The sequence below is a fragment of the Dreissena polymorpha genome, chromosome 14, assembly GCF_020536995.1.
Source record: "Dreissena polymorpha isolate Duluth1 chromosome 14, UMN_Dpol_1.0, whole genome shotgun sequence".
NCBI classification, from domain to species: domain Eukaryota; kingdom Metazoa; phylum Mollusca; class Bivalvia; order Myida; family Dreissenidae; genus Dreissena; species Dreissena polymorpha.
The window spans coordinates 74,271,493-74,294,764 of record NC_068368.1 but is presented as its reverse complement, the minus strand read 5'-3'; the positions used below and the strand labels follow the sequence as shown (position 1 = coordinate 74,294,764).

At 35.4% G+C, this 23,272-nt stretch overlaps 1 protein-coding gene across 1 annotated transcript; it reads right to left on the bottom strand.

Moving 5' to 3' along the window:
* Positions 1 to 2,599: 2,599 nt before the first annotated feature.
* LOC127857042 (uncharacterized) lies at positions 2,600 to 17,924 on the bottom strand. The gene is made up of 2 exons (XM_052393332.1): positions 17,518 to 17,924; positions 2,600 to 5,210 (listed from the first exon to the last, which is right to left on the bottom strand). Exon 2 carries the CDS (start codon positions 5,181 to 5,183, stop codon positions 4,017 to 4,019), a length of 1,167 nt encoding a protein of 388 aa, XP_052249292.1. The 5' UTR covers positions 5,184 to 5,210; positions 17,518 to 17,924; the 3' UTR covers positions 2,600 to 4,016.
* Positions 17,925 to 23,272: the final 5,348 nt, after the last annotated feature.

Genomic DNA, 23,272 nt, shown 5'->3' with positions numbered 1-23,272 from the left:
ATTTTACATATACATGTATTTTGATCGTTATGTAAACGTCCGTTCACGATGCGAATATTAGTCGCTTTACATATATCTAACAGGTAGTCTCTAAATCGATTCGTAATTAGGTCACAGGTTGAGCGTGGGATTAGGGTTTCAGTATCTGGGACAATATCAAAATCGGTATCGTTTATAAACCTATCATTTTCGATGTTATCGGCATTATTGTCCGTTCGCGAGTTTGTGTCTCCAGTTAAAAATACCTTTCCTTTGGTTTGATAAAAATTTATATCGAATTCAATAGTTTGAAAAATATCATTAGTATACAAAGAATGAGCAGGGAAATTTTCAGGTGCAATATTTACAACACATAAATATACATCTGATTCAATACTAAAAAACAATTTATCTAATTTAAGCCAAACAATGCAATCAATGTCATTTTTTACTATTGTAACACCTTTACGAATGGAGTCTTTAATGTAAATCACAATGCCACCACTCGAGCGCTACGCTCTATGGTGTTGCAGTCGTCTGTACGAGTGAATAGGTTTGCTATAGCCTTTTAGATCTATGGTAGAGTCTTAATTCGTACAAGTTTCAGTAAGACATATAATATCGTGGTTGTAAAGAAAATATGAAAACTTACTATCAGAGCATTTAAACGTAGTAAGTCCTTCCACATTCCATGTGACACATTTAATGACATCCTCACTAACGTCCTATTCCTTATACACTTGCTTGTCAATATACAGTTTGTCAATTTTAAGATACGCCTCCTTACCCTCGGATCTTCCCTTTTTCATGATGGGTATCAGCCTCCGTCGGACCTCCATAACTTCCCGTGGGTACTGCTCGGATATTCCAAATGGGGTACATTTTAGTTGTTTTGACTCCTTGCGGACCCCTTCCTTGTCGGGGTAATAGGCGAATTTCGCAACAATGGAGCGTACTTTATTCGGCTGGTATCGGACTATTCTATGTGCCCTGTGCAACTTTATCTCGGTTTGGGCGTTTTGCACATGAAGCTTTTTCTCAATAAATTCCAGGATTTTTTATCACATTGTTCTTCTTTCTCCTCAGGTATCTGGAACAATAACAGATTTTCCCGCATACTCCTGCACTTGAGGTCAGTTATTTCGGCCTGTAATTTATATTCTTGCATGATCACCGAATCCTCGCGGCTTTGCAAGTTGCTCGTGGATTTAAGTGTTGAGTCAAATTCACTGGTTTTTTTTGTTAAGTTCTCTATCATGTTCCCACTGAAATCACACGATTTTTCCAACTCCTTTATTCGGGTTTCAAAATTATTCATCCTTTGTTCTATTTTTGTCTATTCTTGAAACTATTCCCGATAAAGTTTGGTGAATTTGGTCTAGTTGTGATAGTTTTTTGTCAACAGAGTTTAGCTTTTCCAAAATTGATGATAAGATGCCCGAACTTTGCGGCGGCGATGGCGGTGCCGGAGGTATAAACCCCTGTCCATAAAAAGTTGGCGTGTTCATGATGTATGAATATGGTATCTGCGTTAGTTGTGGGCTACCATAGAACTGACCTGCCTGGCTCGCCTGTGTTTGTCCGCTAAGATTAGTCACGGGTGAAGCTTGAGAATCTTGCGCCATTTGTTTCCCTTTGTTTCGTTTGCTCGTATTTTGTTTTGAACTTGCTTGACCGTTATCCGGCGAATCTTTGGAGGGTTTGCGTTTTCTTGTCATAGATAATCATCAAAATGTTCACTTAAAACACATTTAGTTTATCATCACACGTTTTATTCCATAATTTTTTAACTTTTTCGATGTAATTTTACTCCTTTAAAATTTTAACTCGCCATGTTCACGCATGCGCAACTAATTATCTATTTGTTGAAGACCTGTAACTTAACTTACAAGATAACATTAACTCCGGTTTGAATTAAATTGAATATAGATGATATCGTGTTGATTTTATTATTAATTGCAGCTGACATGGCTATTTTAGGAAGTCACCTGCTGAATTTCAATCACATCTAGATAACTTATATTTATATTGTAATTCTTTGGGGTTAGTGTCAACACTTCAAAAACCAAACTAATGGTATTTCGGAAGAGGTAGGGGGGACTAAAAGACAAGAAAAAATGGAAATACAATCGAACTGATATTGGAAGTGGTTGATAACTTTTACTATTTAGGCACAGTTGTGAATAACAATGGAGGTTTTAAATTAAACCAAGAACATTTGATTGGGTAAGCCCTTAAGGCTATGAATACATTATTGTTTAAATACAATAACATTGACATACAACCAAAATACTTTGTCAGTTGTTTGACTCCTTTGAGGGTTGTATATTGAATTATGCTTCAGAAGTTTGGGTTTTCACAGAGACGTAGATAACAGAGATAGGAAGCTCGCCAAATATCGGCAAACTCTCGCACGTCGCGGGTTTCGGCGAGATAAGCGCGCAACTGTTTGTCGGTTGCCACGGTAGTTAACCGCTTATCAACATTTCTGAAACACGCTTTTCGCGTTCCAGTTTTTGTGATTAGAAACAAATAAACTGTTATGTATTATTAAAATGAGAATGTATGCGCTATTATCACACAATTGTAATGTGCCAATTAAAATAAATCACATACCGCATTGTTGTATTTAGCGATTTTATTCGGCTACAGTTTGAAAAAAAAATCAATGATTTAAAGATGGCCTTTGAGATACGATAAATTCAAATTAAGAAGCTATCAGAATCGTACGACAAACAACTAATAATTGGTTGTTTTTATTAGATTTTTGTTTTTCATTTTAATTGCAGTGTGTAAATTTGAAAATGTCGCATCCTTAGTATTAAACACATAAAACTTGCGTTTAAAGAGAAACACACTTTGATGTTGTTTTACAATTATTATTAACATCCTCCTTCCCACAACCGCACACAACCCACACACACATTGACTTACGGTACGATTATCATGTACAAGTCTTTCTTCGGGAACATTAATAACAATTGTTAATATTAAAGAAGGCTTTTGCTTTTTCCTTGTCCATTATATCAATAACTAGCGATACAAATGTAATTTGTATTGCCAATATACTTTGACCGGCATCTTTGGGTGAAAGTTTTATTTGACAAAACAACATGCAATAAAACACTGTAAACCATTCGTGGTCGATAATTGAAGAAGATATTTGCTGGCATAAACTGAGAAAACAAATCTGATAATACACATTATACGATTGATGTATGACATTTATACGAAAACAATGGACAAAGGAAAACCACGTTGGCAATCATGACGATGATGATATGGTATAGAATATGGACGAAGTAATACAACCTGATGTATAAGACATTTCAAAACAAAATGGATCACATTTAAAAATAGTAAGGCCCTAACCGATATCCGTTCAATAAGATTTCAGTACATAACAACTAATAAATCAGTGTAATATATATTGCAATAAAACAGGTTAATAGCGTTTACCACAAACGTTTGCATATATTAAGCACACCAGGTTTTAACCAAAAAAAAACTCCATTGAGACATCGTATGTTATCTGATGTATCATGTTATGTTTGGCATTTATGTCAACCTTTAAAGAAAGAAATCAAGTGTCGAACCGCCGACAAACACACAATTCCCAATGTACAAGCTGCCATTTCAAAAGATGGGTCAGTGCTTAATATATGAAGTGTATCAAAGAGTAAACTCCTAACATCATGCAAGACTTGTACTTGTAAAGAAAAAAAACGGCATTTTCGATTTTTACCCAAACTACATGTTCTTGTCATTCAAAATGATCCGATAAACACACAGCCTTTTATGTGTTCAAAATAAAACGATGTATAATATGCAACAGGGTAAGCGTATCTAAAAATATACACTACATGTGTGGCATGCACTAATATTACACGGTCCGTGTAAGAGTTTCGTGCAATAATGAATGAATGAGATCAAAATCGCTACGATGAACAACATTTCCAACGATCTGTATAACGACAGTTTCTCCTGTTATTATGAATTGAACATTGTATTCAATTAGTCTAGTATTAATTATAAAATTAATGCCTACAATATGGAAGCAATTTGCAAAACAATTTCCTACAGTCGATTCTTGAGGCTCTCATACAAATAAAATACACCACTGGATTTGCCATATTATTTATCACAAACGACCGTAAACATATATTATACGCTATAATTCCGTGAGTTGTCATATCCTGTGTAAAAGTCGGATAATAAGTTTGGTAAATAATTATCGTAAGGTGTGGAATATATGACAAAATGAAAATAACAGTAGTCCAACAAAACATCGTTGTCAGCTCTCCAGCAGCGCGGTTTATATGACAACTTGTTGTGGATGCAACGCTTACTTTAGGCGCGTTTGCACTAGAATGTTCGCTGTCCTGTGAAATCGATGCCTTTAGAAGACTTTCTGTTTTTGACGTTACCCTGGGGAGTTGTGTAGAGTTTAATTCCAATTCGTTCGAATAAGAAGAACGCACGTTTATTGTGGCACGATTGTTTGATCGTGAAAATCTTAAATGCCACTTCAATTGTAGCCCAACTCTTATGTACAAAATCAGCATGATAACAAACGCTATAAAACAGATCCCGCACTGGAGCAGATAATACACTTTCGGCCATACTGAGTTGGTTTCTTCAAAATGGTCCTCCACAAAACACTCTATGCCTGTGATATTAAACACTCCAGTTTTCACTGTCCTCTCACCGTACACAAATATAGCAGGGATGGCGACAACGATAGCAAATATGCACGATATCAGACACATCATGTGCATCCGGGCCGTTTTCATTTCCACCACATGAAAACTACATATGGCGCGATGTCTTTCAGCTGCAATACACACAAATATAAACACAGAGGCCGCGACGAGAAACACATGCACAAATCGGAACGTCCTGCACGCACCAACTGATGGAAATTCGTACGGGTGATAGAGGCTCACGAGCAGAAAGGGCTTTCCTAAACAACACGCAATCAGGTCTATGAAACCGAGCCATATAATAAACACCCGTGAAATTGATTTGGGATACGGGAAATAGATACGTAAGACGGTTATGTTGCCGATAACCCCTATTACCAATAATGTCATAATAATTACAATTGCCGGAACGTGTAACGTCACTAAAGCATCGTTTAACTCCCGTAACGTGACGTTCTCATTGAAATTCTGACGCCAGCTTTTTGGAATTTGAGTGAACATCCTTTGCTTTTTCGCCGTAACCTTTTCCTGAAAATAAACAACACATCCATTGTATGACATACCAGTATATAAAAAGTAAACTATTTATGGTTTATATCTATTGTTCTAATGAAATGTCGCTAGAAAATTGGTAAAATTTGTAACATCCAACATATTGCATAACAAAAGGGCCAAGATGGCTCTAGTTCGCTCACCTGAGAGAAGTCAGTTCATTCAATCTTTACCAAATGTCAAACTTTACCTAGATATTGTCCAGACAAACATCCTGGTCAAGTTTCATCATTATTGAACCAAAACTCTGGCGCATGGAGTGTTTTTGTTTTTGTAAGATTTGACCTGGTTACCAATATTTTGAGTTGACCCCCTAACCAAACATCAAACTTAGCTCACAAAAATAAATATGACCAAGATTCATAAAATCTAAAACAAAATTGTAACCTCTAGAGTGTTTAAAAGGATTTTGTATAATATAATGAAAATTTGGACAATCTATGGGCAGTAATTATGGCATTTATTATGTGATTTTGCTCATTATCAAACTTGACTGAGATCTTTCAGCAACTTTGATAAAGAATGCTTGAGAAATGTGAATGCTAGAGTGTTTACAAACCAAATGTGGACGGACGGACGGCGGACAAAGACCAATCCTTAAACCTCACCTGAGCAATCAGGTGAGCAAAAAAGTGTGTTTCACCGATATGAGCCACTTTTCAAATTGTCCGAGAAATCAATGTATTGACTATGTTTCACGATGATTAGGCAAACAATTTGACTTCTATAGTGTTCGATCACAAGGTTTCTCTCTAGTCACATAAGGAAAACTTCCCCACCCCCCCCCCCCCCTGGCGGCCATGTTTTTTAATCGATCGGGACCATTTGCGAACTCATCTGAGACATCTAAAAAACCAATCTTTTCACCAAGTTTCATGATGATTGAGCGAACAATGTGACTTCTTGAGTGTTCACAAGCTTTTTTTACTATATAAATATAAGAAAACTGTCCCCCCCCCGCAGCGATGTTATTCAACTGACCGGAACCATTTTCAAACTCAACTCTTGTATCACGGAAACAAATGTTCTGACCGAATTTCATGAAAATTGGGCCAAAAATGTGACTTCTAAAGTGTTCACATGTTTTCACTATATACATATAGAGAAAAATGCCCCGCCCACTGGCCTCCATGTTTTTTCACCGATCTGGACCATTTTCAATCTCGTCCGAGATATCAATAAAACCAATGTTTTGATCAACTTTCATGATCATTAGGCAAAAATTGTGACTTCTAGAGTGTTTACAAGGTTTCTCTATAGCCAAATAAGGAAAACTGCCCCGCCCACTGGCGGCCATGTTTTCCAACGGACCGGAACCACTTTTGAACTCAACCAACATATCATTAAGGCAAACATTTTGAACAAATTTCATGAACATTGGACCAAAAATGTGACTTCTAGAGTGTTCACATGTTTATATGTTTACATATTAAGAGAACAATGCCCCGCCCAATGGAGGCCATGTTTTTTCACCGATCTGGACCATTTATTTTCGAACTCGTCCGAGATATCAATAAAACCAATGTTTTGACCAATTTTCATGATTATTGGGCCAAAATTGTGACTTCTAGAGTGTTTACAAGGTTTCTCTATAGCCAAATAAGGAAAACTGTCCCGCCCACTGGCTGCCATGTTTTTCAACGGACCGGAACCACTTTTGAACTCAACCAACATATCATTAAGGCAAACATTTTACAAAGTTACATGAAGATTGGTCATGAAATGTGACTTCTACAGTGTTTACAAGGTTTTTCTTTTTTTGGACCTAGTGACCTAGTTTTTGACCCAGCATGACCCAGTTTCAAACTTGATCGAGATATCATTGGGAAAAATCTTCTGACCAAGTTTCATGAAGATCGGACAATAAATGTGGCCTCTAGAGTGTTTACGAACAAATGTGGACGGACGGACGGACGACGGACGGACGGACAAAGACCGGTCACAAAAGCTCACCTGCGCAATCAGGTGAGCTAAAAAGATAGCAAACATCGCCAGAAAAGTAACTTTGTGATTAAGGTAGATAGTTGCGTCATAATAGAGCTTAAGTTTACTGCCATTAAAAAAAATTGAATTTTTAGGCGTTAAACTTTTTGGTTTCCTTCAATAATAGATAACTATCATAGCGGGTACTTCCGACATTTTTTTAATTTTATTAATATGATATCTTTCATGTCAACGTACGATTATAAGCAGATTATTGCTTTGTACATTTGAAGTAGTTAATACAGCTTTGACACTCGAACTCAATATTTCTCTTCCCATGTGTTATGTAAAGAGATTTATTATTATATCAACCATTGTCATCAGCATACATAATAACCTGTCAAAGTGCGAAATATGTGGACGTTTTATGTCTGTTAAGTGCGTTCGTGGTGAAATATGGCGATTGTTTGCAAGTGAGCACTGGTCATACATTAAGAATATGGGGTTGGAGATGGGATTTCTCTCTTGCTGTGACAGTTTCAGAATGTGTGCCATTACGATCAGTGACAACAATGCATTAGTTAGCGGACGGTTACAGTTGTTAAATTAAACCTTAATTTAAAAGTTCAGTACAATGTAGATGAAGAGCCTTAATACACAAAAGCTTGTAACCCCCAGGTTAAAAAATTGCTTCATTCCAACCCGCTAGTATCCACAGCTGGACACCCATATAGGACCCTAATGAACTCCATTTGGTATAAAACTGTTATTTAATGCGTGTCTTGAATTGCTAAGTTTTGCATATACAATCAGTGGTACGTCTTTACAAGTCTTATATATAAGACTACCAGATGTTATCAATAATTACTATCTAAAAAGTGTCTGCAGTTTTAGTATTCCTTTATTTTTTGTTAAAACAGTAGTATCGCGTTCAGCAAACCTGTAATCTAGAATTTTGCACGTTTACCATATTTACGCCAGCTTTGATTCAGCAACACTTCATATCATGTTTTAAAGCCATAAAGAAGCCGCCAAATATTGAATGCCAGGCAATATGTGCATGCAGATAAAGCTCCATAAAAATAACATACTTGGGTTTATTAGTAAGGTTAACATTTGATGGTTTAATGTGAACAGTACATAATTCTAAATGTAATGTATATCATTTTTTAATGAATTCAGGTGTACTCATCATTAGGCACCAATAAATTGTTCATCGGATGCATGTGAAAACAACTATCAGTCGTATAACTACAACTTGCATGGAAAAACAAAAATTAAGAGAGAAACTTCTAAGCATTCTCGTCTTACTGAAAGATGACCATTTGGCAAATGGAATCATAATGCCATGCTCCGTTACACTTGCTTCTGGCGCATTAACCAAAACGTGTTTACTAAATAGCATGCAATTAGTTATTTTACAAATGATAATGCAGAAGAAGGGACCTCGATCAGTCAAGATTATTTTAAGGATTACGTTAAGAAGATTATATATATTTATATATGTATTTATTTATTTATTTATTTGTCTATTATACGATTTATTGTTCTCCAAAAACCGGTGATAGTTTTGTACACACATATTTGATTACTGGTATGCAATTTATCAAAGACAATTAAAACTGATGAATTGCATTTTGTGTGTGATTCAATAACGGTTAATCTATAATTTCGGTTATATTGCGTTTTATTTGTAACGATTCGAATTTGTGAACAGTGAGATATAACGTCAAAATAAAAATTCGAATTTGTGAACAGTGAGATATAACGTCAAAATAAAAATGTATCGATATGTTTCGCCATGACAGCATTTTTGCACATAAAGACTATACTCAAATAAATTTGTTAAAAGGTGAAATGCCATGCTTTTTAAAACCATTAAAAACGCTTTATTTTTCGAAATTAGTGCATATTATAACTTGTTTACACTTCGCTTCGATTCAATGACGTTTTCATTAGCGAGATCGAATATGACAATGTCGCGAATTTTCACATATTCCGATCTACTCGCAATTTTCATTCGATTCAAACAGGTAGTGACGTGGGTTGGATACGTGTCCTTTCGTCCACAATAACAAACCGGCATAACAAGTCTTTGTATGTGAAATTTCTCGCAACTTTTGCAAGAAAAATAAATGAAAATGGAATATGACTATTGTATGAGACGGAATTTAGTGAATGTCAGTCAGATTTTCTGAAACTGACTCGGACAGCGAGGAATCTTTTTCTGATGCTTAAGATGACCAATGTATACGGATTGGTAAAAATATTTTCTTGTTTGTGAGTAATGCACATGCCAGGAACAACACACACTTTATTTTTTATTTCGTTGATTGTAATTCTACAGTACGATCGCGTTGTATATGACTACGGTGTACGGTTCATGATTATCGACACAAAACGGATACTTGCTAGACAACTGCAACTTAATTGATTCATTGAAACTTCAAATACAACTTATGTTATAATAATATGATAAAATCAAAATAAAATAAGGGCAAGTGTGGATAAAAGGGTTAGGGTGCGACAGGGTGCCCTTGTATAAGCCCTAGTCTGACAGAGGTCAATGTTTATAATACAAAGTTTATTTGACTGGGAGAGATATAATATCTTATCTTATCTATCACACTGTGACTGCAATAACCAACTTGAGATATATCGCCTGATAATACACATTTCAACACCTAAATAACAATAAACTACATGACGCATCTGTACGATATAATACACAGCGCTGATAACATGTGTCAATTTGAGATTCGCCTTAGCTGGATATTTGCGAAATTTAAGAAAATAAAATAGCAATCAGTCTCTGTAAGACCTTACATATTTAATCCAGATAATTATTATTACTAAGAAATGCAAAGCTGTAAAGTATTTATAAAATCAATACTAATAAACATGATCCATGCACAAATCTCTTAAGTTATTTATAAGTTGAGACGTATTTGCCCTTTTTATAGCTGCTGTGCTGATTAGTTCTTTACGATAAGCGAAGGGTTAAAACATTTGTTTATAGTTGTTCGCGTAGCGAGCAGCTAATGTCGTTGACGAAAATTTCAATTCAGTTCGCTGTTATATACGGAAAGCCTTCTACCCGCCACATCTGCCGCATCTGCCGTATCCGCGCGACAAAGAGTTGTATAATTTATGCAAGTATATTCATTCGCAAATGGTAAAATTATGTAAATATCGTGTTAAATGGAATATTTTCGAACGTAGCTTATATAGAAAAGAATCAATAAACAACGCTTGTATTATACTTGTCGCGGAAGAGATTGTTTATGAATGATTAAAATAGTCCATTATCTTCTGCGTCTTAATGACGTAGTACAGATCATTCATAATCTGATGCTATGAATAGATTCGTGAAAACAACGCAATAGTATAAGGTAACGCTTGTTTATATTCTCAATTTATAATATGTTGAACATGAGTTCAACAATAACTTCAGAGATACTATAGTCAACAACAAAAGTGCTTCATAATCGCTAAAACCGAATATAAAAAAAACAATCAAATTTAACAACAATTATCTGTTTCTGTTTCATGCTTCTACAGCGGGGTTAAATTTGATATTTCTGGGAAACGTTCTTTTGATCTCAACAGATAGCGGCGATCTTTTGTATTTACGGGTGCTAACAACGCAATAGTAGAAGGTTAAGCTTGTTTATATGCACAGTTCTCAATTTATAGAACGCTGAACACGAGTCAACCAATTACTACAGGTATACTATAGACAACCTCAAAAATGCTTTATAATCGCTAAAACCGAAGATTTAAAATAACTAAATATAACAAGAAATATCTGTTAAAAAGGTAGTCGGCGTCAATGCTGACTTTGAAATAAAGTTTGCAAATTACGTTTCTAAATAAATACATTGAAAACAAAAGTCTAACTATTGTGGGTTTTTTTCACTTTTAAGTCGCATATTCACCGCATGAAATGTGTGTTATCATTGTCAACCACACATTAGTGTAAGTAGATAAAAATTATACTACGGGAGTGCACATCATATGTGTCCTCACATGCCTTATTATGAGTATATTTCTTCACTATCGAAATATATCGTATGTTAATATTTGATTTAAACGCAGTTTTCTTTCGACACATTTATATCACACTTTCATAGCCGCATCATGCGAAAATGGGTCTTATGCGTTTCGGCCAACGTATCTTAATCCCAACATGTGCATTTGCGCAGTCTGGTCAGAGGCGATGCTGTCCGATATAAAATCACACAATGTGTTATGGTCTCATTATGTATCTTCTGACCAGACTGAGAGATGTGCAGGCTAAGTGGGCTATATATAAGATGGGTGCATATGGAATAAGACCCATTTTCGCATGACGAGGGTCATTAAAAATCTCATTGCGAATTGCAAATGGCACATTTTAGCACAATGCTTTTCGATACAAAATTTAATTCAAAATAGCAAACTTGTAAATAAGGGCAGCCTATAAAGGCGTTCACGAACGATTGTCCTCTTATCGTGACATTATACTATTTCGGTAATTTTGTTTTCTAATCTTGAAAGCAAAACTGTGAATATCGATAGTGAATTATATATTCCCCGGACGATTTAGCGAACGAGTAATGACCCTGAACTTCTGTGTCAATTTGTGTCGTTTGAACATACAGAGAGTAGTCCGGAATTCCTTACACTGAACAGTGCTACATCCTTTGCGCTGAGCACAGACACAGTGACGTAGCCATAGTTCAGAGGTTTTGTCTCGAATTAGCCTATGAACTATTCGAAATATGCATGCGTGTCTGATGCCGTTATGTAAGTCATTTCAGGTGAAAAGCTGGGTAAAACATCTACGCCGAAATAGCGCATTAGTGCTTCTTACCTATGTTTAGGTCAGAGTTTTTGACACCGTGTGAACTTCTAGGGTAACAAGTTATACATAAACAACAAAGTACGGGTCAACAGGGCTGTCTTTATGACTACCTAATGCGTGAGTAAACAGTATTGCTCGCAGATTTTTTAATTATTTTCATCAATTATCTTTTGTAAAGGGAATTTTCATCAATAAATAATATTCTTCGTGAGGTATTAGGTATTCGATATTCCAACAATATTCAATGAATATGATGGTGATTGCAAATTGTCTGTATATTTAGTTCTCATTACCATTTTCATCATACTTGCCATGCTTTCAGAACGTCCAAAAAGGGTTATGTTGTTCTTATTTTGTCTAAGTAATCTCTATGAAATAAATAGGATGATAAAAATTGCACACAAATCTCGACCCGTGCGTTACGACACACTCTATAAATTTGAATTGCGTGTGATCATTTCAAACTTGCGATTAATTTTGAAAAATGAGTTGCGTCTTAATTTTGCATTAGCGAACAACTTCAGTGCCTTCAGCGCTTTGATTGATATCAAACAATTGATGCGCGCATGTTTATAAAACATAGTGGCATTTCGAATAATCCGTATCTGTGATCTACATAAAGGCATAACAATAATGCGTTTTTCGTGTTTCTAGTAATATTAACACATTTAGAATATTGTCGCGGAATTTCAGAAAATATAAAAAGTTCTGAAATCTGGTGTGTTTATTTAGAAGTTTTGCCCGGACTCCCTATGCACCTGAAAGCACCAAACTGAACCATGTCAAATAAAATTTGTCTTTCGAAAAAATATTTCAACACAAGATTTAAATAAAAGTCAACGAAAAACTAAAAACTAGTGACCTGAAAGTAAATAGGGGTCATCCGCAAGTAATGATCAATGTACCTATGAAGTTTCATGATCCTAGGCGTAAGCGTTCTTGAGTTATCATCCGGAAACCATTTTTCTAAGTTGAGTCACCGTGACCTTGACCTTTGACCTAGTGACCTGAAAATCAATAGGGATCATCTGCGGGTCATGACCAATGTACCAATGAAGTTTCATGATCCTAGGCATAAGCGTTTTTGAGTTATCATCCGGAAACCATTTTACTATTTCGGGTCACCATGAATTTGACCTTTGACCTAGTGACCTCAAAATCAATAGGGGTCATCTGCGAGTCATGATCAATGTACCTATGAAGTTTTATGATCCTAGGCCTAAGTGTTCTTGAGTTATCATCCGGAAACCATCTGGTGGACGGACGGACATACGGACGGACGGACATACGGACGGACGGATATTCGGACGGACCGACATGTGCAAAACAATAAACCCCCTCTTCTTCGATGGGGGGGGGGCATAAAAATAACACAATCTTAAATGTTACAGTTGACGTTAATCGCGAAGTTTTCAAGCTCCAATCCGTGATAAAAATCGACGAGTTTCCGTGTAATGCACGTTGTGTCAAGTTTACGTCACAAAATCATCATTGTTAAGTATCAAAATGTTTGTATGCATTTTTCTTGATGATTTCAATCGTTTTAGAATATAATTATTTATAAAATAGCATTTTTCGCTATAAAAACGGCATTTCTCCTTTAACAATTCACGGCTCTCGCAATGTGTACAATAATGCCCCGCCTCTTAGCGGCCATGTTTTTCAAACAAACGTAACCATTTCAAACTCATCAAAGATATCATTAAGACAAATCTTCTGACCATAGTTCATCAAGATTGCACCATAAATGTGGCCTCTAGAGTGTTAACAAGGTTTTACTATATATAGCCATATAAGGAAAAATGCCCCGCCTCTGGCGGCCATTTTTTTAAACCAACCGGCATCATTTTCGAACTCGTCCAAGATATTATTGGGATGAATCTTCTGACTAAATTTCATGAAGATTGGACAATAAATGTGGCCTCTAGAGTGTTAACATGATTTTACTATAGCCATATAAGGAAAAATGCCCCGCCCCTTGGCAGCCATGTTTTTCAATCAAAGGTTTCCACTTTTGAACTCATCCAAGATATCAGTGATCTTCTGAGCAAGTTTCATGAAGATTCGAAAATGAAATGTGACCTCTAGAGTGTTAACAAGGTTAGCCATATAAGGAAAAATGCCCTGCCCCCTGGCGGCCATGTTTTTCAACCAACCGGCATCATTTTCGAATTCATTCAAGATATTATTGAGATTAATCTTCTGACCAAGTTTAATGAAGATCAGACAATAAATGTGGCCTCTAGAGTGTTAACAAGATTTTACTATAGCCATATATAGCCATATAAGGAAAAATGCCCCGCCCCTTGGCGGTTTTTTTTTAAGCAAACGTAACCATTTCGAACTCATCCAAGATATTTTTGAAACCAATCTTCTGACCAAATTTCATGAACATTGGACTATAAATGTAACCTCTAGAGAGTTAACAAAGCAAATGTTGACGCCGCACAACGCACAACGGACGACGGACAAAAAGCGATCACAAAAGCTCACCATGAGCACGTTGTGCTCAGGTGAGCTAAAAATGCACGAAATATATCTTGATATTTCATGTTTGTCTCTGAAAAATTGATTTGCCCTTCAAAAGAAAAGGAGTTTTGCACCAAAAATGCTCATGTTTAAAACAGTTGCGAGCATTATTTGTTTTATTAGTATCGTTAGACAAGAAAGCGACTTAATTTAAAATAATTGCTTAAATAACTATAAATATTACCTTAGCGTTTAAACTTACTTGAAAGTATATCACATTGAAAACAATTAACAGAATCCAAAACAAGAAAGCGGTATTCTGTATTCTGTCTACACACACAAGCGTAAGTATTATGATTGAAATATTACACACATTTAATATATTCTACGTACGCATTCAAGTAATTCACTTAATCTCCAGTAATTGCGTAGATTATTGGCAAGAGAGAGTGAGATGAGCTGAAATGCACCGAGCAATCAAGAAGCTGTTGTGGAATCTCGGTGCTTGAATCTAGTACGAAAGTACAAGTGTAATAAAGCGGCCGTTTTCTGTGAAAAGGGGGTTTAATGAATGTGCGTAAAGTGTCGTCCCAGATTAGCCTGTGCAGTCCGCAAAGGCTAATCAGGGAAGACACTTTCCGCTTGTATGATATGTTTCTTCTACATTGAGTATCTTCTTAGCAAAAACCAGTTTAGGCGGAAATTGTTTTCCCTGATTTGAACTTGACCTACATATCGTCTGGACACAACTTCTGACCAAATCTGGTGAAGATCACATGAAAACTATTTCAATTAGAGAGCGGACACCATGATAAATGCTTGAAATGCACTAAGTGACCTCATGACCTAGTTTTTGACCCGGCATGACCCGTATTTGAGCTTGACCTAGATATTGTCTAGACACAACTTCTGACCAAGTTTGGTGATTATCGAATCAAAACTAGTTCTATTAGAGAGCGGACACCATGCTAAATCCTTGAAATGCACTAAGTGACCCAGTGACTTAGTTTTTGACCCGGCATGACCCATATTCAAACTTGACATAGATATTGTCCAGATACCACTTCTGACCAAGTTTGGTGAAGATCGGATGTAAACTACTTCAATTAGAGAGCGGACACCATGCTAAATGCTTGAAGTGACCCTGTGACCTAGTTTTTGACCCGGCATGACCCATATTCGAACTTGACCTAGATATTGTCTAGATAAAACTTCTGACCACGTTTGGTGATGATCGGATGAAAACTACTTGAATTAGAGAGCGGACACTGCTATTAACGCCGCCCGCCCGCCCGCCGCCAAGATGAAACTATAATACGTACCGTTTTTTAAACGGCCGTATACAAATCTAAATTCATTTAGTTCCTTTAACATAAATAAAACTTATTTCGATGTTATATGCTTTTGCCACTACAGATTAATAAGTTAAGCATAATTTATGTTGATGACGATGATGTATAATATAGTTCTATACCGAAATGTTATCACGGGGATATATTTAATGAACTGTGATATATTTGGTGATGGCGTAGGCGCTCGATGTCAATGACAATGTTTTATTTATTTATTTTATTTTTTTAGTTACCCGATGTTTATTATAATGCATACACATACTAAATCAATAAAAACCTTCCGACAAAACGTTTTCTTAAAAAACAATTGTTCGACTTTGTACATAGATATTGACAAGCCATTTTTCCAAGCAACGGAAGTGCATCATTATGCATAATTAAATCGCTGTCACCCCGCTCGCTTATTGAAATGCGCGCGCAGGCCGGGAAAATCGCTCTTTCTCTATCTACTTTCAGTTTCAACAGAAACATCCACAGACGATGTGATAAATCCCTGTAACTATTGTTTCACTCAATAAATGGGGTAATCATCAAAAGATATTGTAAATTGCATACACATGAATCTTTCCTTACCAACTGTTTAACTTGATTTCATCTGCCATGGTAATTTCCAAAAAAAAATCAGCACGTAAAAAATCAAATCATAGGTCCAGGTGTGACAAAATACTTAAAGCTCATGTCTGACGATGACTTTTTTTAGTAAGGAAATCAAGTGTGTTGTTTTTCCATGCAAGCAAGCCCTTTTGTTGGGTCAAATGACATCAGAAATGCTGCTTCTACATGGATTTTACCAAAAATGTCCCTAAAAAAATAAAAAAAAGTTTGTTCGAATCCGGTTCAAAACCTGCTTTGATGCACAAATATTGCCATTGATGATTTTTTCACTTATAAAGTCATATGTAATATCAGCTTTGCCTTTTAGAATCGAAAGTGATGCCTTGTATGGAGTCTAAGTGCTGCATGTATGATGTAACCAAGTTTGGCTTTTCTACCTTAATTCTTGACGCGAAACGCTGTTACGCATGGCGCTTTCAATGACAACTTTTATGAATAAATCTGTGTGTCATTGTACCTGAACTTTGTGATGTTTCTCAAAACAGATTATACCGGTGGGAAAAGTGCCTTTAATTCAAATTTGAAGGGGTTCGGTTATCTTGTCAATATCTATGTACATAGTCGAACTTTATCTTTTTTAAGAAGACGTTTTGTCGGAAGGTTTTTATTAATTTAGTATGTGTATGCATTATAATAAACAACGGGTAACTAAAAACAAAATAAAATAAAATTCAAATAAATCAATCAATAAAACATTGTATTTGACATCGAGCGCCTATGGGTGACGGCTAGAGACAATCCCTGGCACTTGACACAGGTTATCTCATTAATATCCGGACCATGAAGTTCGCACTTTAAACAAATATAGTATTGGGGAAATTTACAAATCGCTATCATGTTTCACTAGGCTACACATTCGTCTCTCGAGGTATAATTGTTTACATGGTGAATTCATGTGTGATATGTTTGAAATGAGACACGGAGTCCTTTGTAATACTCTAATTGAGCATATGAAATATTTATATAATTGTGATTTAAGAATAATTAAAGCATAATTTAAGCAAAACAAATACAGTTACTATAAATAACATACTGCAATCTTAAGCCACAAAGCATATTTAAGAAAAAGAAAACTTACTTGGCACAGCAAAATCAACACTTGTTATGTGAACAGAAGGGTGGTTCAATACGTTCAATAATATTCACATCACACTATATCTATTGATTGAATAGTTACACAAGCAAGTGTAGATTACTTCCAATAACAAACGTAGGTTTAAATCTACCAGAGGCGCACGTTAACAAACGCGACCCAGTAAGTCCACACGTTTAGTTTATTGTTAAACACTGACATTGATAATATAAATTTAAACCACTTCACAAAAGATACGACCACATTTAATCGGTGTAAGGTAGGCATTTATTGTTTCACAAATAGGTAACATTTCAAAGCATAATGAGATACAGCAGTTCGAAAGCAGGAGAAACATTTATGTGACAGCGTAATTGCATTACAGTGTTAATACGACTGAGTGAACTGTTATAAGAAAGCGCCGCTAAACGCATGGCTCTGTGGTCATGTATAACTGGTGTCTTTTCGTGAAATAGGGGAGGTCACTTTAGCGCAAAGTTGGAAACCAGTAAAAAGTTAGTTTCCTAGTACTTAAAATACACACAATATCCAGTTTATTATTTACCGTTCCTTTTTTAACATTGGACAATAAACCTATTGTTTATTTCGATAAAAGCTTTATCAATATAAAATTGTTGTTGTCATATTTCTATAATCATCATACGACTTTATATATTCACACGAAATAAAAAAGAAAGAGATTCGAGATGTTTGTATCTTTACTTCTTTAAGCAAGAATGTGTAGATTTGCCAAGTTATTCCTAACATCCATGCGCAAACGAATATCTATAAATATTGGCCGACGTTATAGCAACATATTAAACATAAAAGCACATGTCTTGGCAAAACATTTCCACATTACAGATTATTTAAATGCAAAATCGTAGTAAATTATACAGACGTTCATATTTGAAAATTAATAAAACATCTATATATATATTGCATCACACCATAAGACTATATATTGTTTTCATTACGTTAGTATTTAAAAGCCTTCTTTAAGCGAAGCAGTCCGCACAGGCTTATCCTAGTCCAAATAATTAGACGTAAGCTACCCCGCTTACGTCTAAACGGCTACCGTCGTTTTCCTATAGCAAATTGAGTTCAACTTAAACTTCAGTTTTTCTCGTTAAATCTTTGCTAATGCATAAAATTATCATTAATTAGACATAAATGTGAGCGATTACCTCTTAAATGTGTAAAAATTGTGCTTTTAAACCACTTGTGTACATTTTTAAAAATAAACATACACAACACACGAAGTGTGTTTGTCGTTTATAGAATTACATTGAATTATCTTGAACGAAATTATTTTTTGAATAGGTTACACATAACCAATTGTTGTTGTACAACAAACCACATCACTTTTTAGCTTTCTGTACTCTTTAATTAAATGAAACCTATATGTATGTGTTAAAACTACCAGTTGTATCACGGAGTGTATATTGATAGGAGATGAATCGAGTATTTGACCCTTACTGTAGTAAATTCAATCTTATGCAAAAACTATTCATCCGATTTTATTGGTTTATACGTTATCTTGTTGCTTATTAATTCCTCTTTCAAAAAATATACGTTTTAGTATATTCCCGTTGTTATTAATGGATTTATAGCGAGATAAACACAAGAAATACACATTTTATGTTTTACCACCGCGCGTTTTACCGTGTTGTGGCTATCCAGAATTTTTTTGCCCGATTTTATAGCCGAAATTCGGCTATGTTCCCAATCCCAAAAAGTATACTTTTTTCCCAAAATGTGGCAAAAAATTCCGTTTTGGAGTTTTAGAATCTAGATTTACGGTTGACATGTTCGTACTTAATACCAATTTGTAGCGTTTATATTTGGAGTTCAGTTTAAAAAAATACATCTTGCTTAGGAGAATAGAATTCTGTATACGATAGAAAAAAAATTATTTAAAAACGAAAGTTATTAAGGAATGAAGGCGGAAGAAAGTAGCGCGCGTTCCTAACGCACTGAACTGATGCTACGGTCTTGGCGATTATGCTTTTGTTTAGAAAACGGCCATTGAATTTCCTTTGCCATGATTAATATATTTTTTATGGAATATATTGTAGTATTTTGCTCACGAAACATATCAATAAAGCTTATTATAAATAAATATTAATAAATTAACGATTTCAGCTCTTGTTTATAACACAGAAAGGGTGTTAAATTTATGATGAAACAGCGTTTATAGCGGACCCTCTCGATTTTATTCGGCTTTGCATGCATACTTGAAATAAAATGGGTGTCAAAAACATTCATCGTTTGCTGTTAATTATCAACGAGGGAATTATGTATAACTATATGAAATGTTATTTACCTTAAATTATCAATTTATTAAAGATTCTTGAAAATCACGGTCGGTGTTACGCGGGTCATTTCGTATTTTGACATCAGGGCATCATGTCCAACTATTCAAAATCAGATTTTTTTCACTGGGACGATGGCGGCTTAGATTTAGACAGGCAGACAGATAGTTTATTCAGACTTATACAGCAGTACATCGTCTTCAACTCAAATATATAAATTATTTTTAGACGAATTGTTAGGTGATTACACATATAGCGGTGATGATTCTGAGAATGTTGCCATGTTTCTTATCCGTGTAATCTAGAGTCCGTGGTTTGAGCATTTTTATCGCGGTGTTCAATAAAAGATATCTCAATAATCTTGTTTATTGATAGATCTGTGGTTTTATTGCCCCTGAGTTCAGCACAAACCAATTATCTCGTTATGATCAGATACTGTGCCGACCAATACTAAATAACAATATGGTGTCATACGCCACAGCAGGGACCTATACTTGTGGTCATGGAGTCTTAGTGCAAGACTTAAAAAAGTACGTTGTTTCGCTTGCGGTTGTTAAAGCCAAAACGGGGCTTCCCAGCTGGCACAGCTGCTGATATTCGGATCTGAATACTTAAACTTATTCAGACCTTATTCTTAACCGTTGCGCGTTTTACGATATCGGATTTTAGGCGGGCATACAACTCAGTGAAACTATTCAATTTCTTATACAACATTAAGCATATTAACAGTTATTGAAATTAACAATATCAGCGACATCTTTTTAAAGACTAAACACCTTTTCAAGTAACGAATTTAACATGTCAATAAAATATATTAATACCAAAAAAGGTTTCATTTAATATTGTTCACATTAAACCTTTAAATGAAAGTGTCGCTTTAACTATTTTCCGTGTCTTATTAAGCCGCGAATCGTTTGCTAAAAACAGTTAACAAAAGGGGCTACACGTTCTAATTCTTAATGAAATACAAAAATAAGTATAACATAATTAATAACGTCCATAAACACACACGACAAGATCAAAGTTTTAATGGAAAACTAATATGACATTCCACGTAAATTATTATTTTCGTCTAAATCGAATACTATATATAGAGAAACAATGTATTTATAACCGACCAATGAAGTAACATTATGCAACTTTCAATTTACACAGTGCTATATGGCAACAATATGGAATTTGAACAGTGGTAGTGTTTTAAGGTTTGAACTATCATTACTTGTAAGTTTGTATAAACAGTTTTCTAATGCAATTAGTAAAATAATGTTTATATTTTATGTTTAATAATTTATTGCATGATTATTCTGTGCTGTTATATGAATTTGATGCCGTTAAAGCTTCCGACATGAATTCATGTCGGAACGATGCTCTTGCAAAATAACGTTAAACGATATGAGGTCGATGTAAATCGACCTCATATTTATAGGAGTAAGGCTTATCCTTGACGACACTTAAAGCACATGCACTTATCCCCCTTTTCACAGAGCACGGCTCAAATGTTTAATGATATCTTCGTAATGACGTAATCTAATATACAATGTATTGTCCATCTAACTTTTTATGGAATACATATTCAGAAATTAGAGAAAATAGAGATGTATAAGTTAAAAATAATTCGTTTGGATTAAAACGTTGTTTATCTTTTTATTCTTTTTTTTCTCTAAGTTGTCTTTTTGGCTGTTTTAATCCTGTTTATTGTGAACCAATGCTAAAGCTGGGTTCCCACTGCCGATCAGATCAACTCGATCAAGTCCGACCAAGTCGGGTACTGGTCAGGCATGAGTGGTCGGGGGCGGTCGGGTAGGTCGGCAATGGTCGGGCTTCCTACCCGATATTTTTTGACATATTTTGCGGTCGAGTAGGGAATGGATCGAGAAGAGTCGGGAAGTGGTCGTGTATTAGTCGAGTAGAAGATCGAGTTGATCGTGAAGCAATCGTGTGACATCTTTTACACGATCTGTACCCGATCCGCTCGACCTCTACCCGAGTTATTTTAGATCGCAACACGATCCACTCGACCTCTATTCGATTTGATGTACATATTTACTGGACTGCTACCCGACGGGAAATTTCTGTGGTCGGGATGATCGAGTTGATCGGATCGGCAGTGGGAACCCACCTTAAGATCGCTAGAAACACACAACAATATCGTTGAAAAAACAGAAAGCTATCCCGAGTGCGACTTATTAAACCTTAGTAAACTAGTTGATAATTTGAATCAAATTTTAATGGCAACATATGCCTAGTTTCCACGATCGGTGGTTCTATTTTCTTATAAATTTGTTAATTGGTCTTTCAGATATTGAACTATTTGTACAAAAATGTGACTGGCGTAGAGAAAGGTCAAACGTATGTGTCAAGATGTGCATTTCTTTTATCTGTGAGCGTTAATGAATGGAAGGTTGTTCATCTATTATTGCGTATTCACAATGTTATTGAATATTCATATTGTCATATTTGACGACTAAACTTGGTGTAATCGTTTTTCAATGTCCCAAGAGTCGTTACAGTCTCAAAACGGCACATCGTCCATTCGCCATTAATATCAGTACGGAATTGGCAATACCACCATTTTGCCTCAAAAAGTATTTGCTAAAAACTAAGCCGAATGCATTTTAACTGAAGCTATGTGTTATTTATCCTGAAACAACACTTCTTCTGGTAAGTTCTATAGAGTGCTTAACCAAAAAGTTAATCACTAACAGCATCTTGAAAAAGCGGAGAATGTTTACAACTTACCCTGCTGAGATTAAATTTCCTTTTTTTCGGATTAGCCCAAATATACAGGTATCAGAATCACCGGAACGTTATCATTCAAGAAATGCTTTATTACCTGACCAGCTGTCATAATACTAATAACAAACATACGACTGTGCGTCACTGACAGGCGGGATCGGAAGATGGCTGACAGAGAACAGAATGATGGTGATCACTATTATCTATTGCTTTCAAACCACTCTTCTAGCTCCATATCGATCGGTCTTCTGGATTGCATGTTCTGTATTTTCATAAGCGTAAGTGGTCCATTGCGAAACGAGAGCTTATTTAACAGTAAACAAAGATAAAAGCTTTATGCAGTCTGAGCGTCTAAGCAAACATGGCAATGTTTTGCTTCAACAAAAACTGCAAGGCTTTCTGGGTGAATTTTAGCAGTTAACGTTTCATATTCAATTTGCCAATATAATTATCTTTTTCTTAATCACAGTCTTATAAAACTCCCAACTGATTGTTTGAGTTTAAGATGTTAAACAAATTCAAAATCAATACTGTTGACAGTGTAATCATTTCTTCATTATTTTTTTCAGATTATACCCTCGAACACCATGACCAACCATATTTGAAATGTTTGCCGCCTATCATGTAATTCATATGTGATTTACCATAACAATTTCTACATTCTACTGGCTACATAACTTTACTGGTGCAAAATGGTCAGTTTGTTTCTG

Excerpts from the sequence above, each read along its gene's own strand:
- LOC127857042 (XM_052393332.1), bottom strand. The coding sequence starts at position 5,183 with ATGTTCACTCAAATTCCAAAAAGCTGGCGTCAGAATTTCAATGAGAAC.